This window comes from Lepus europaeus, chromosome 3, assembly GCF_033115175.1.
Source record: "Lepus europaeus isolate LE1 chromosome 3, mLepTim1.pri, whole genome shotgun sequence".
NCBI classification, from domain to species: Eukaryota; Metazoa; Chordata; class Mammalia; order Lagomorpha; family Leporidae; genus Lepus; species Lepus europaeus.
The window spans coordinates 76,009,012-76,024,938 of record NC_084829.1 but is presented as its reverse complement, the minus strand read 5'-3'; the positions used below and the strand labels follow the sequence as shown (position 1 = coordinate 76,024,938).

General features: G+C 34.9%; 1 protein-coding gene across 3 annotated transcripts in view; it reads left to right on the top strand.

Moving 5' to 3' along the window:
- PHIP (pleckstrin homology domain interacting protein) overlaps positions 1–15,927 on the top strand; it is a 155,940-nt gene that overhangs the window by 69,236 nt on the left and 70,777 nt on the right. For all 3 annotated transcript variants that reach the window (XM_062186399.1, XM_062186398.1, XM_062186401.1), the window contains exons 16-18: positions 9,844–9,972; positions 11,051–11,276; positions 15,392–15,529. In XM_062186399.1, coding sequence (XP_062042383.1) covers positions 9,844–9,972; positions 11,051–11,276; positions 15,392–15,529 — 493 coding nt within the window. The remainder of the gene's footprint in view (positions 1–9,843; positions 9,973–11,050; positions 11,277–15,391; positions 15,530–15,927) is intronic.

Genomic DNA, 15,927 nt, shown 5'->3' with positions numbered 1-15,927 from the left:
TTCTTAAATTTGACTTTTTTTTTTCCTGTCAGTTTACAAGTTATCTAAATGCCCTACTTCCTTTTGCTCTTCATTCTTTTTTTCATTTCATTGCCTGTTTTATCTATGGGCAGGTGAAAGAAAAAAAAAAAAGAAAAAAAAGCATCCAAAATTTCTATTATTGAAAAAAATGAAAATTTTAGGGTGTAGGAGTTTATTCTTGGTGTCTACTATTATGAATGTTGAATTTTGTAATTAACAGTTACAGTTATTTGGCTCTGTATGGCTAATCTAAAATTTTGAATTACTAAGATAACTTAAAAATCAGTATAAATTAAATTCCTAATGTTAAGTTGTACTAAGTAATCCCAAGTTCAGGTTAATGTTTTCAGTTTTTCTCTTTTTTTGAATGAACCAAGGAAAGAAGCAAAAGAATTATGAATATAACACAACTTTAGTCTTTTAAGAAAAATGAATTTGTTAACATACATTCCTTTAAACCACATCAGTTATTGTTCATATTTCAGCATAGCATTCTTTATATTAAAAATAGTATATGTTTGGCTTTTATCAAAGCATGTAACATATATTAAAAATATGCCTAACTAGTTGAATATAACTTAGGAAGCCTATATTTTTCTAAGCTCTAATTAAATGCTAATAATGTAAATTATTATCAGAAATAACTTCAATGTATGTACAGTTCTCTGGACTGAAGTTGAGGACATGGTAATAGTCACTTTCCCTGAAAGAGGTAGGCAGGTTTAAAATTTTACTTATTATAATCTTAAGTGCTCCTAAATATAAACTTTTGTGGCTTTTTTTTTCCATTAAATTATCACACAGTATAACTGATTTTTAACTACATATTCAAATGAATGTGAATTTCTAAAGATAATGAAAAGAGAATTTTTCACATTTCTTAGTGCTTAGACATTTGGCTGTTAGTAGCTAAAAGATACTAGTAGTTGTATTTAAGGACCCCATGTTAGCTCTCGCACTTTTGCTTTGTCTTGCTCTCTTTTTCACTGTAGTCTTAACTGTACTCTGATTATCTCTTTTCATATCTTTCTGTTTTCTGTTATGTTATTTAAAGCTATAATTTGTTGCCTCCTGTCTGGTTTTGATTTTAATTGAAGATTTCAATATGTCTCTTGTTAGAAAGTGGTTTTACTGAATTTGATTTTTGCTTTACTTTGTTGTCTCATGGGTAAATTCAAAATAACAGTTTTTATTTAATTAAAGGTTTCCTTATTTTTATAATTGTTCTCTTAACCTTTCTTTTACTTAAGAGTTAAAAAAAAAAATGTTCCAGTGTCCACTAATCCAGAACAATGTATTTCTCCTTGCAACGTCCCAAATGAGCAGAGGCTGCCAATCTACCACTCAGAATTTTTGCACATACATACTTCTTCTGACATTAACATGTTCTCAGTGTGACCTATATTTTAGTTTTAGATAAATGTAGCTGCTCGTATCTAGGAAAGAAAGAAAGAAAAGCTCAAAATAGCTATATCTCATTTCTGTTCTCTTCTGAATCAGAATTTCGAGTTTCTGTCTTTATATCTATCATCCATCTACTGTCATTTAACAATATAATGTCAATATTTATATTGAGTATGTTAAAAGGGCTCCCTGATACTTCTAGTTCTTATTTCAACTTCTTTGGTTAAGAATTACCTTCAGTTTTCTTATCATAAACCTTAATTATTATCATTTTCTTTCAGCTTTCTGGGGTTCTTATAGATACTATCTTATTTTCATCTATGTATATCTTGGTGCCAAAAACATACCATAAGACTGGTTGCCATGAACATGAGTTTGTCATAGTTTTATGTTTGATGGATTACTTTTGTGTAGTAACTTTTTCACATACTCCATGATCCATTATCACAGAAGTGTTTGAGATTTGATAGTTAATAAGGGAAAGTATGTGGTTATACAAGTACAGAATGTACACATGCAGGTGAAGATATTTTGATTGACATATATTTGAGTGATTATTTTGTGTTAAGCACAAAATATGAGAACCACAAGGAGGGGTATAGTCATTTTTAACCAATTCACAGTTAAGTTAGGAAGATAAATATAAACCTGAAAATCTAAATAGTTTCAAATGGTAGCATGACAAATGATAAGACAATTGTGATATCTAAAAATGTAGGCATTCTGTCAGGGTGGATGTTCAAAGGTTTGTTGATGAGGAAGAATTGAAACTATCTTGAAAGATAAATAGATGTTCAGTAATTTTATAAATGAATGGGACTTTATAACTACAAGGTAAATGTTACACATGTTCTTTAAGTGATTTAGAAAGTTTGTGTGGAGTAGATTTTGCAAATAATGGATGGTAAGACAGAAAGCATAAATTGAAGTGGATTATTGATGGCCTGAAATGATCTCATAAACATAAAGAAGAGTAAATGTAGTAGGGGTTGGTAAATTATGAGAAAAAATAATTTTATTGCCAGAAGTAGTATTTCACTTATAAAATCTTATCAATGTAGATGGAACTGCTTTTATCAGTAAGATTATAATAAGAAATTATACAGGTAGGTAGTAGTGAATTTGCGAAGTAAGGAAAAAAATATTTTGTGTCATATACTGGGATTGGGCTGTTCCTGGCTGTTTGAAGTGACTAAAAGGAAAGGTTTAATAGTTAAATTCAGAGTGTTAGGTCAATATGTCCTTGACAACAACGTTATTTATTAATGAGAATATGAAATACATGAGGAAAAGCTGATTTGTTTTTAATTAATTTGTATATATGTTTATTGTATTAGACTACCTTTGTGGAAATGGCCATTAAGCACTTGGAGATAGAATAGTTGGAAGAGCTAGGAGTAGAGAAAAAGAAATGTTAAGATGGTTCCTTACAGAATTATGTTTGCCTCCTCATGGAGATATGGAGATATAGAGGGCAGTGTAGAGGGCTTAGAATTAAACTTTGAAACGTACTTAATAATTACAGAATGGGGAAGAGAACACAGTCCCTAGAGAATGTGTTAGGAGGATACCTTGCTAGTATGTTAGACTAAAGGAGGAGAAATTAAGTTTTAAGGAAAGCTTAGTGAATAATATTGTGTCTACAGAATCAGATAAGCAAAATACTGATAAATTTGAAAATGAGTTACTTATTTTGGTAATATTTTTCCTTTTTTAAAGGTTTATTTATTTATTTGAAAGGTAGAGTTAGGAAGAATGGGAGAGAGAAGGAGGGAGGGAAAAGGAAGGGTGGCAAGGAGAGAGAGAGAAAGGAAAGAATCTTCCATCAGCTGGTTCACTCACCAAATGGCCACAACATCCAGAGCTGGGCTGATCCAAAGTCAGGAGTCGGGAGCTTCTGGGTCTCACATGTGGGTGCAGAGGCCCAAGTACTTGGACTGTCCTCCACTGCTTTTCCCAAGCACATTAGCAGAGAGCTGGATAGTAGAGCAGCTGGGACTCAAACTGGTACCCATGTGGGATGCTAGGGCCACAGGTAGCTGCTATACCACAGTGCCAGCCCTGATATACATGAAAATCTAGAGCTGATTCCTCAGAATCACTTTTATATAATAAATTATTTTAATTTCATACAGTAATTTGATCTATGATTTTGTCAAGCTAGATATAACAGTTTTCTTTTTTTATATAAATTTCCTAATCAGCACTACTTATTTTACAATAACGGCCATCTTAGTTCAGATGAAATAATGTTCTGTAAATTAAGTAATTTTCATTGTTAAAAGAAAAGTAGAGTAATGGTCTTTTAAAGGAATTTGACAGTACTTGAATACAGATAGCCTCTCTGATACAGTCTTTGTGTACACAATAATAGTTGTAATGATCAAAAATAACTAACATGTATTTTAAATATAGTCTGTAGTGAGTATCTAATATATACTATTTGTTAAGTTTATTTTCCCTCATGTTACTGAACTCTAATTTGAATTAATGAAGGACTCAGGATAATTTTTAGTATAAGTTTCTTAGGGCACAAGTTAAGCGCAGCTATTAAGATGCCTTTAGGGGGAATGCCCGCACCCCCTATGAGAGTGCATAGTTCAAATCCTCATTCCTCTTCTTCTGATCCAGCTTCTTACTAAATTGTATCTGGGAGGAAGCAGATGATGGCTCAAGTACTTGAGTCCCTCTCACCCACGTGAGACCTGGATTGATTTCCAAGTTCCTGACTTTAGCCTTGAATCTTGAACATTTGGGAAGTAAATCCGCAGATAGATCTGTTTGTCTCTCTTTCTCACTCTGTCTCATCTTTCTGTCTTTCAACTTAACTGAAAATGAAAAATTCTGTTTCTTACCCTCTTGGTTTTTGATATTTAAATCTGTATAATAAAATTATTAGAGCAAGATATGCATGTTAAATATCCTCCTCTACTCAGTAGTATGTTCAAAAAATGAATAAAATGTAAAAAGTAACCTTGATCATAGAATTGAAATAATTGTATAACAGGATAGTTCTGCCTAAAATAGCATGTTTTTTTAAACTTAACATGCTTTGTTTGGAGGTTTTGTAGAAGTACACACATCTTATTTTCTACAACAGATTTATATTCCTCATAATTGAAAATACCCTAGATCCTAGGATTTTATTCTATATTCTAGAGCTTTTACTATATTTAATTTCTAGATTTGTTAGTAGATTCTTTAGCAAGCTTTCTGAATATCAGATGGTAGAATTTTGGAACAGAGTTGAAATCTAGTGATCATTTCAGTTATCTTCATAATTCCACAGGGAGGTTAGGGGATTTGTTCATTACTCAAGGTGAGATCTTTGGAACTCATTCCTGCCTTTTATTATTCAACTTTCTACTTCACAAAAATTGTGGTAAAAGTTGTATTTGGTATTCCCCCTCTCAGAATATGTACTAGAATACTTTTTTTTTTTTTTTTAAGATTTTATTTATTTATTTGAGAGAGTTAGTTAAAGACAGCGAGAGGGAGAGAGAGAGAGGTCTTCTATCCACTGGTTTACTCCCCAAATGGCCGTAACTGCTGGAGCTGTGCCGATCCGAAGCCAGGAGCTTCTTCCAGTCTCCCATGCGGGTGCAGAGGCCCTAGGACTTGAGCCATCTTCCACTGCTTTCCTAGGCCATAGCAGAGAGTTGGATTGGAAGAGGAGCAGCCGGGACTAGAACCAGTGCCCATATGGGATGCTGGCGCCTCAGGCAGAGGATTAACTTGCTGCGCCACAGCGCTGGCCCCACCAGAATACTTATTAAGTATAATAATTTGATCATAAACAAAGCACATACAAGTTTTTTGTTTATTTGCTTTTTTAAAAAATTGATTATGAATCTCTAAATTCCTGATTGGCATTGTGGTGTAGCATATTAAGCCGCCACCTGCAGAGTTGGCATCCTATGTGGACACCCATTCAAGTCCCAGCTGCTTCACTTCTGATCCAGCTTCCTGCTAATGCTCTTGGGAAAGCAACAGCAGATGAGTCCAAATCCTTAACCCACATATGAGATCTGATGAAGTTCCTCGCTCCTGGCTTCAGCCTGGCCCACCTCTGACTGTTGTGGCCATTTGGGGAGTGAACCAACAGATGGAAATCTCTTTCTCTCTGTGTCTCTCTTTCTCTATCTCTGCAACTCTGCTTTTCAAGTAAATGAATAAATCCTTACCAAAAAAAACTCTAAACTAATATTTTTTAGAACTCCTTAAGCAGTATCAAAATTTTCTATTAAGAGAGTCATTATTTTAACGTATTTCCTTTAGATAAACAAAATATTGAAATTGATGAATTATTTTTATTTATTTTAACTTCTCCTATTCTTGAAATTTTTGTTATTTAATATGTGTGAGTTTTACTAAGTGGTCTTTATTTACATATGTCCCAAAAATGTATAATAAGCTTCCTTGATTTTCTTAGAATAGTTCTTTTAAAATATACTTACTTTGAAAATTTATCATTACTTATTAATGTCTCAGCATAAACTATAACAGTATTAAATTTTATGTTGACTTATTCTCTTGTTACATAGTACATTTAATTTTATAATAGCGCCATATGCCTTTCATGTGGATACAGTGGATATTTTCTTAATTTTGATTTTCAAGGAAAAGGTTCATTGCCTTCTGGATACACATGTGTATTCAAAAAGTGCCTTCATTGGCCGGTGCCGTGGCTCACCTGGTTAATCCTCCGCCTGCGGTGCCGGCACACCGGGTTCTAGTCCCAGTCGCAACGCCAGTTCTGTCCCATTTGCTCCTCTTCCAGTCCAGCTCTCTGCTGTGGCCCAGGAAGCCAGTGGAGGATGGCCCAGGTCCTTGGGCCCTGCACCTGCTTAGGAGACCAGGAGGTCTCTGGCTCCTAGCTTCGGATCGGTGCAGCGTGACAGCTGTAGTGGCCATTTGCGGGGTAAACCAATGGAAGGAAGACCTTTCTGTCTCTCTCTCTTACTGTCTAACTCTGTCAAAAAAAAGTGCCTTCATTATTAAATTTTTCCTTTGAAAATTTTTCCTTATAAATACTTTTACTCTGGTTTTAAAACATGAAATCCTTTTCAAACAAATACTTAACTTTCTTTTCTGGTTGGCTTAATTAACCATAGAATACATAATTTTTTTCTTAAATTTATTTATTCATTTGAGTGGTAGAGAGAGAGAGGTCTTCCATTCCCTAATTCACTGCCCAGATGGCTGCAGCCGCTGGAGCTGTGCTGATCTGAAGCCAGGAGCCAGGTGCTTCCTCCGGGTCTCCCATGTGGGTGCAGAGCCCCATAGCAGAGAGCTGGATTGGAAATGGAGCAGCTGGGACTTGAACCAGCGCCCATATCGGATTTTGGCACTGCAGGCAGCGGCTTTGTCACAGCGCCAGCCCCCATCATTTTTTTTAAGTTTATTTATTTGAAAGTCAGAGTTACAGAAGGCAGAGGCAGAGAGGAAGTCTTCCATCCGCTCGTCTATTCCCCAAATGGTGCTACCTCTGGAGCTGCGCCGATCTGAAGCCAGGATCTAGAAGCTTCCTCTGGGTCTCCCACGCAGGTGCAAGGGCCCAAGGACTTTGGCCATTTTCTGCTGCTTCCAGGCCATACCAGAGAGCTGGTTGGGAATAGGAGCAGCTGGGACAGAGACTGGTGCCTGCTATCCACAGCGCCCGCCCTGCATACAGAATTTTTTTAAAGTATATTATTTTTGTTATAAAAGGAAAGTAAAATATTTTCTATTTGGAAAACCTTGTCTTTGTTTTATGGGTATAGGTGTTTGTTAACTGAGGAGCCATTAATAAAGATAAACTTGATTTTTTTAACTAGTAATATTATAGACACCTTTTTAATTGGTTCATGAGTTGATTCTTTTAATGCTTTGATTTGTTTTCAAGATTTATTTATTTATCTGAGAGGCAGAGTTACAGATACAGGGGGAGATAGCAAAGTCTTTTCATCTAATGTTATGTTCCCCAATTGGCCACAGTGGCCAGAGCTGAGCTGATCAGAAGCCAGGAGCTTCTTCTGGGTCTCCCACATGAGGGTAAGGGCCCAAGTGCTTGAGTCATCTTCCACTGCTTTCCCTAGCTATTAGCAGGGAGCTAGATCATAAGTGGAGCAACTGGCATTCAAATCAACACCCATATGTAATGTCAGCACCGCAATCGAAGATTTAACCTCATACAGCACAGCACTGTCCCCCTTTAAACCCTTTTTTAATGAACAGTGATTAATCCAAATAATGTACTATTTGTTTTTTCTGATGTGACTTCAGTAGACTGTCGTTTTCTTCATATTATGGTTGCTTTGGGGTCAAACAAATGTATTAGACCAAGAAAATTAGTATCACTATGCCATATGCACAATGCAAAGTGTTATATAAGGTGCATAATGGTCTTAAAAGTGATTACTATTTTTCCTTTGCTTTTTAAAAGCTTACTAGGTTCAAACTTTTCCAAAATATTCTTTTAGAGCTCTACTAACTGTGATGTGACAACACTGGTAGGTAGCCTGGGCATATGGTTGATTAGTCCTCCCCTATCCAAGAAGAAGTTGAAAAAAGGTCGCCTCAATATCACATGAAGGATATGTTCATGAACATCTGTCCGATTTCCTTTGGCATCACTAAGTTGGACTATTTTTGAGTCTTTTTCTCTATACTACTCTATAGTTCTAGAAACATTCATTGTAGTTTATTTATAATGTAGTAGCTTTTTTCTCTTGTAATTTTGAGTGAACCTAGATAAATAGATCAGTTAACAAAATGTGGCTAAATTTTGAATTTATTAAAAACTTGTTTTGGGGTAAATTTCATTTTATGGTTACTTAGAACAGGTCATGTCACTTTTTTTATTTGCCTGTTAAAACATTGAAAAAGACTTGAATCCTGAGAGCTCTACTTGTAGGCTTTCATTTGATGCACGTTCTAAGCTATATGGCTACTTAAGGCCTGTGCTAATCTGGAGAAAGAGTTCTGTTCTTTCTGGGTTTTGAATTGTTTTAAAGTAGATTTGAATCAGTTTTGTCTTCCTTTGTTGTCCTACCATCTTCCCACTCTCTTCACAGGTAGGAAATAATTCTGTTTCACTTTATGATTTACTTTCTTGCTTTACGATAAATATTTGTGTGTAATTAGACATTAGTTTTCTTTGATATGATTACATTTTAAGGAAAATTATTCTTTTCTAATATTGTCACCATCTGAAATAGCATTAATAAAGTTCCATTGTATTCATTTCTTCTTTTCAAGAAGCCAAAGGAAAAGGCTACTTTTCTTTTTGAGGAGGTCTTGTTAGTGGTATTAACTACTTCCTGGGCAGAGCTCTTCATTTTATACTGGTATTTTCTCTTTTGTCCAAACAATAAAGCTTTGAGAAAACAGCTGTTCTTCTGAAAGTTAGGTCATTCCTGGATTTGGTGAACTGTATCTCCTCCTTTATGCTTGATTTTTAATAAGAAATAAAATTAGCACTTTTCTCTTTTCTAAGCATTTCCTAGGATATTACTAATAAAACTCACTTTGTTCTAGATCAGTGGATACCGGAACAGAAAGGAGGTATTTCTTACCTGATAATGTGTGTGTGTTCCGATTCTGCTAATCCAGAATTCCAATCGCATCTGTTAAAAAATCATCCTTAGTTGTTATTTGTTAGGGAGTCAACTCCCTATTTTAGTTGTTTCTGAAATTCAGTCCTTAGATGTGCTTTAGATAGGGTAGAATTTTTACCTCTTTCAGAACACTGCTAAAGAAGTTTTCAACTGGAACATAGTATGAAGAAGCACTGAGAGCAAAAATTCAGAGTGGTGATTGGCCACCTCTGTTTGATTGACAGGTTGCAGGGAGAAACCCATTCGTTCTGGATTAATGGAACTGGAAAACAGAAAACAGTTATCAGGTAAAAAAAACCTTTTCTTTAACCTTTGAAATTCATCATTGAAAATATGAGTCAGACCACCAGGGAATATTACCAAAAGGAATAAAACTTAGTGTCTTATGAGCAGTAATCTTTGGCTACTACTTTGAAAAGTTACCAAAAAATCACTATAGTTGTTACATGTTGTCAGCCTTTGCAGAATGGGTATGATTGAATGGAGATAAATGGAATGTGAAGTGCAATCATGTTTTAAATCTGGGTTAAAAACTTGAAGCAGATTTCTTTGGGGTTGGGGGGAGATTGGTATTCTTTTATTGCCTGAATTGTGTTTGGTCCATTAATAAATAAAGTACTTTGTTTTTTAGAGGTATTAATCTGGCACTTTTAGTGATTATTCACAGATTTTATTGCTGTACTGTGCTTGCTATACTTAAACACTACTTCATTAAGATGTATTCTTACACATCTTTTATCATAGAAATTTTAATAACAGTACTGACCAATTCTTTATATTTTAGTGATAATTTTCTGATTGTTGGTTAAATATATTTCAGATTGAAGGCCAAGGACATGGTGCAGTGTTTGACTGCAAATGCTCCCCTGATGGTCAGCATTTTGCATGCACAGATTCTCATGGACATCTTTTAATTTTTGGCTTTGGGTCCAGTAGCAAATATGACAAGGTAGTGTATGTTGAATATACATCTTCCCCTTACTTTTTATTTTTATTGATGTTTAAGGAATTGTATATGTTTGGAGTAAGAGTCAACATTTTTTGACATCAAAATAAAGTATGAAAAATAATTTTTAAAATAATTTTAAATAGTCTGCAGACTTATGTATTAGAAAGGAGCATGCAGGCAGCAGTTGTTAAATCTGTTTTTTCTAATAAACATTAGATAATAATTATGTTTTACTTTGTAAAAATATTCATATTTCTGAAGAAACAACTTTTTGCCTAATCTGCTGGAGCAATCTAGATTAAAGTGCTTAATTTGGAGTCAGTATAAGCTGAGGATGGAAGCTATCCATAGAGGGGTCTTTGACATTATATAAAATTTTTTATTTGTTTAAATAACATGTTTTTTCTAGGATAATCTGTGTTAAAAATCTCTGGCTTTCATGTGGTTTTCAAAAAAAATCTATGACCTACTCTGATTTTTCCTTATGACCCTGTCTTTAAGATTAGTGACTGGGAGAATGAAATTGCAAATTACTGGTGGAGTTGATAGTAAATATTGAATAGGTAATAATTGAGTTTAACATTCTAAATTAACCAGTAAAATTTTGTTAGAATTGTGCAAGGCTTAATATTAATAATTTTATATTACCTCAGAAATTTTAGAGAAAATAAGCCATACTTACCATATATATTAAAGTATGGTAACTGTGAAAGTAAAAGTACCGTTGAATTACTTATGTCTGGATTTGATTTTACTATGTAACTTGAAATTAAGTAACTTATTTTTAATGGTAACTTCTGTAAATAACACACACATACAAATACATACACAAACACAGTCTCTCCTTTTTCCAGAGAAAACGTAAAACAGCTACTTTTCTGATCATAAAATTTAATGTAGAAAACAGAAATATTTGTTTACCATTATTTCAAGAAAAGAATACTCTTTAATTGTTTCTTAACACCATGATTTGTATTAAAATATTTTGTTTTCATTAGAAGTGTTGTAGATCTTTATACAATGATAAATTTTTATTTTCCGTCTTTTATGAGCTTTTTTTTTTTTTTTTTTTTTACAGATAGCAGATCAGATGTTTTTTCATAGTGATTATCGGCCCCTTATCCGTGATGCCAACAATTTTGTATTAGATGAACAGACTCAGCAAGCACCTCATCTCATGCCTCCCCCTTTTTTGGTTGATGTTGATGGTAATCCACATCCATCAAGATACCAGAGATTAGTTCCTGGTCGTGAAAATTGCAGAGAAGAACAGCTTATCCCGCAGATGGGAGTAACTTCCTCAGGTATGTGCTCATTTTCATAGACAACCAAATTGTCCTTTTCCCACTGAAATTTCATAAAATTGCTAATTGAAGAAAACCTTATTTTGGGCAAATCAGAAATAAAAAAAAAACTATTTTATACTTCCTTAAAGTCCTTTGAATAATACTTTAGAATTAAAGATAATTAAGGAACAGTAAAGATATAAAGCAATAATTTTGGTTTATATCTATTTACAACTTCTGGGGACTAATGTTTGGTATGAGATGAGTCAATTTATTTACTCATTCAGCTACGCTTATTGGGGACCTCTACTGTACTGACACAGCCAGGGTTGAGCCAGGCCAAAGCCAGGAGCCAGGAGATGGCAGTTCTAGGTCTCCCGTGTGGGTGCATGTGCCCAAGGATGTGGACCATCCTCCACTGCTTTTCTCAGGTGCATTAGCAGGGAATGGGATCAGAAGTGGAGCAGCTGGGACTTGAACAGGACCTCCATATGGGATGGCAATACTGCAGCTGTCCATTTAACCTGCTACACCACAATGCTGGCCCCCAGCAAGCTAATTGTTGATATTTTTGTATAGCCCACAAATGATGTTATAAATATTCAAATCTCTGTTGACAGAAAAAAGCTTCCCATCCCTGGTGTAAATAGATCAATAAACACAATTATAGAAAGAAACATAGTTTAGCATTGTGATGAATGTTATTAAAGGGAATAATAGTATGATGTGAGAGAGAATAAGACTAGATGGCCTGTTTTCATTTAAGAGTGCTTTAAGAAGTGATCAGTTTTAAATGCTTGTAAAAAGTAAAGATAGGGCTAAAAAATCTTGAGCTGTTTGTGTGAAGTGTGAAGTAATGGAATGTGAAAGTCAAGTTAGTTGAAGAATTCAATAGGAATTAAAATGAGAACAAGGTCTGTAAATGCATCCTCTTCCTTTTTTTGACAAGAAGTATGGCATTAACTTCTTAAGTGAAAATAATGGGAAGCTGTCCTTTGAATCCTTCTATTTTTTAGAGTAGAAAATGTTTATGAAAAATAATTTAAATTATAGACTGTGACGTAGTTGTAAAAACCTAAGTAGGTTATCTTAAAGGATTGAGCATGAAATTGCAATGCAGATGGACATATTGGATGGAAAAGGCTGTTCTTGGAGTTAGATACTTAGATTTAGTATGGAGAATAGGAGAAATATTAGAAGAATTGTCTGCTGTCACTTGTAAGAGAGTCTTACGGTCCAACAGATTTTGAATGTCTGCAGTACATGAAACTAATGGGTCTCAGAATACGGACATAGCATGGAATCTAAGAGCAAGTAGTACCCAAGAAGTCTAGGCAGGAATTCAGATTGGAGAAAATCTTAAGTTTTATAAAAGTACTGATTATAAGACTGAAATTTAAGAGACATGTCTTCAGTTACTTGGAAAGGAACTAGCAAGAAGCTGATTGTGCCTGTGTCTTAAATCAGTACCTAGGCTGGGTTTCAGGCACAGGAATATAAGGAAATGATTCATTTATTAAAATATCAGTGCAGGAGCCGGCATCCCATATAGGCGCCGGTTCTAGTCCCAGCTGCTTCTCTTCCAATCCCACTCTGCTGTGGCCTGGGAAAGCAGAAGATGGCCCAAGTGCTTGGGCTTCTGCAACTGTATGGGAGACCAGGAAGAAGCACCTGGCTCCTGGCTTCAGGTCAGCACAGCTCCAACTGTTGTGGCCATTTGGGGAGTGAACCAACAGAAGGGAGACCTTTCTCTCTGTCTCTCCCTCTCATTGTCTGTAACTCCACCTCTCAAATAAATAAATCAATAAGTAAATCTTTAAAATATCAGTGCGACTTAGTTATTAGCTTTATTATTTCATTTTTTTCCAATTAACAGTTTATAAAGGGCCTTCATAAATAACATTTATTTAGCTTTTAAAAAATTATTTATTTATTTTGAAATTCAAGAGTTAGAGTAAGAAGGAGAGACCTTTTCCATCCGCTGATTCGCTCCCCACTCAGGTGGTTGCAACAGCTAGTGCTGGGCCAGGCCGAAGCAAATAGCCAAGAGCTTTATATGGATCTCCCGCATGAGTGGCAGGGGCACATCTTCTGTTACTTTACCTAGGGCATTAGTATGGAACTGGATTGGAAATGGAACAGCCAGTACACAAACTGGCATCCCGTACCTTCTATGCCACAATGCCAGCCCAGCCCCAAGAACATCTTATTTAATCCTTAAACCTATGCTATCCTAATCCTAAAAATTGAAACAATGAAAATTTAACAGTATTCCCTTATATAATCATAGGAATTTGAATCCCAGCTCATTGAATTACCAGTTTATTATTCATTCTTCCATACCAATTTGCTCTTAGAGTATAAAGAAGGTATGATCTCAAAAATGAAATAGATACAGTTATTAATGCTGAGCCACAACTGAACATATAGCAGTAACTCTGGCTTCATAGTGAGTCATAAAATTTCTCATTGTGCTAACTTATAGAATTCAGAGTATACATTTTTTATATCAGACTTATCATATATAAATTAATATAAAAATAGAACAAAATACTTTTTGTAAAAACTCTAGCATTATTACTAATTGTAAATCTACTTGCAGTTCTAGTTCTCTAATAAAATTTACTTTGGGAAATCTCTTAGAATTCGGTAGAAATAAAAGTTGGCTACTATAATAATAAATTGATTTGATGCGGTTTTGTTATTGATACTAGACAACACACTTTAATGTTCTTTCTCAGTGGTACCTTGAGCCATATTAGATTACTCATCGGTATTCAAATATAGTAATGTTTCCTCAGCAGCAGACCAGCAAAGAGACATGTTAAAGACATTTTGATCTGTTTTCTGATTTTGGACAAATTAGATAGTCCTGTTGAATTTTATTTTTTGTAAAATGAACTAACATTATGTGCTTAGTACATGTAATTTCCTGTCCTTGCTACTTTATTGTTACTACTTTGTTTCAAGGTATCTTGGTATTTTCTCTTCCAAATTTAAGGCCACCCTAAATTTCTATCGTGATCAAATCTTATATATCTGTACTCCTGACACTAATTGCTCCCTTTTCCAAAGTTTACTACATTTAGACACTATTAAGATGAGTAAAAAGGGGGTGGCATTGTGGCATTGTGGATAAAGCTGCCGCCTGCAGTGCCGGCATCCCATATGGGTGCAGGTTTGAGTCCTGGCTCCTCCACTTCTCATCTAGCTCTCTGCCATAGCCTGGAGCAGTAGAAGATGATAGCCCAAGTGCTTGGGCCCTTGCATCCAGGTAGGAAGCTCCTGGCTCCTGATCAGCGCAGCTCCGGCTGGTGCGGCTGGTTGGGGAATGAACCAGTGGATGGAAGACCTCTCTCTCTCCCTGCCTCTCCTTCTCTCTCTGTGTAACTCTGATTTTCAAATAAATGAATAAATCTTAAAAAAAAAAAAAAAAGTAAAACAGTACATGTTTTTGAGGAACTAACTAGTGGCTTTCTCTTAGGTACGAAGCTAATTAGTACGAAGCTAATATATAGAGTAGTTAAGTAACTGAAAGGATGGCAATTTAATTGTTTCAGTGGTAATCTGCAAGGGCTTCACAAAGGAAATACAGAGGTTTTATTTCACTCATGCTTGAAGGATGAGTTAATCAAATTTATTGTGTTGTGACCAAAAGTTCAGAAGCATGAAGGTGTTTTCCTATTAAGGAGGCTGAAAAGTCAGGTGGTCCCGTATGACTGGTGTAAGTGAAAGTTGATGCTAGAAAAGTAAGAGTGCATTAAAATACCCCAAGTGCCTTTCTCCCTTTGAGTCTTTGTACTTCTTGTCCTCTATCTGGAATACCCCTGTTCTAACTTTTCACATGAACTGATTGAAGCCTTATCACAAATGCTCCTTCTCAGAGAGGACTTCCTCTGACTTCTGATTCACCATAGATATTTCCTATCTGTCTTCTTCCTCCTTATCTTTATTTTAATACTTTTCATAATCTGTACTAATCTACAGGTTTAGTGTCTACCTATTCTTCTGTAAAGGGCAGGGATCTTATTAACCACAGGATCTCTGGTACTTGGGCTCCTAAGTGAGGTTGATGAGTAAAGTGGTTTAATAGTGGCTAAAATGTTCTTTGCATTTTGTTTGGTTTTACATAGGACTGAACCAGGTTTTAAGTCAGCAAGCAAACCAAGAGATCAGCCCACTGGACAGCATGATTCAAAGACTACAACAGGAGCAAGACTTGAGACGTTCTGGTGAAGCAGGTATCAATAATAACAGTCGTTTAAGTAGAGGTAAGTAAGGACTCTTTTAAAAAAGTGAAATAATAAAAAAATTTGAAATAGCCTATGCCTCCATCGGTAGAGAATTGATGAAATAGATTATGGTATGTCCACAAAATGAAAGGTTAGGATGCCATATGGTCAGTTTGAAGAATATTTAGTATTAGATAATATTCATAATTGAGATTCCAAATTTTTAAAAATCATCTCCAAATTTTCTATCATAAACATGTACAGATTTAAAATTTTTAAGAAAATCAATTTAATCAGAAATTTATGGTTTATGGTCAAAGCCAAATTTTTTAACATCTCATTACTCTTACTGTTGTATATTATTAAATTTTAAAGTTAAAAAGATTTATTCACTTATTTGAAAGGCAGAGTTAGACAGAGGGGCAGAGAGAGAGCGC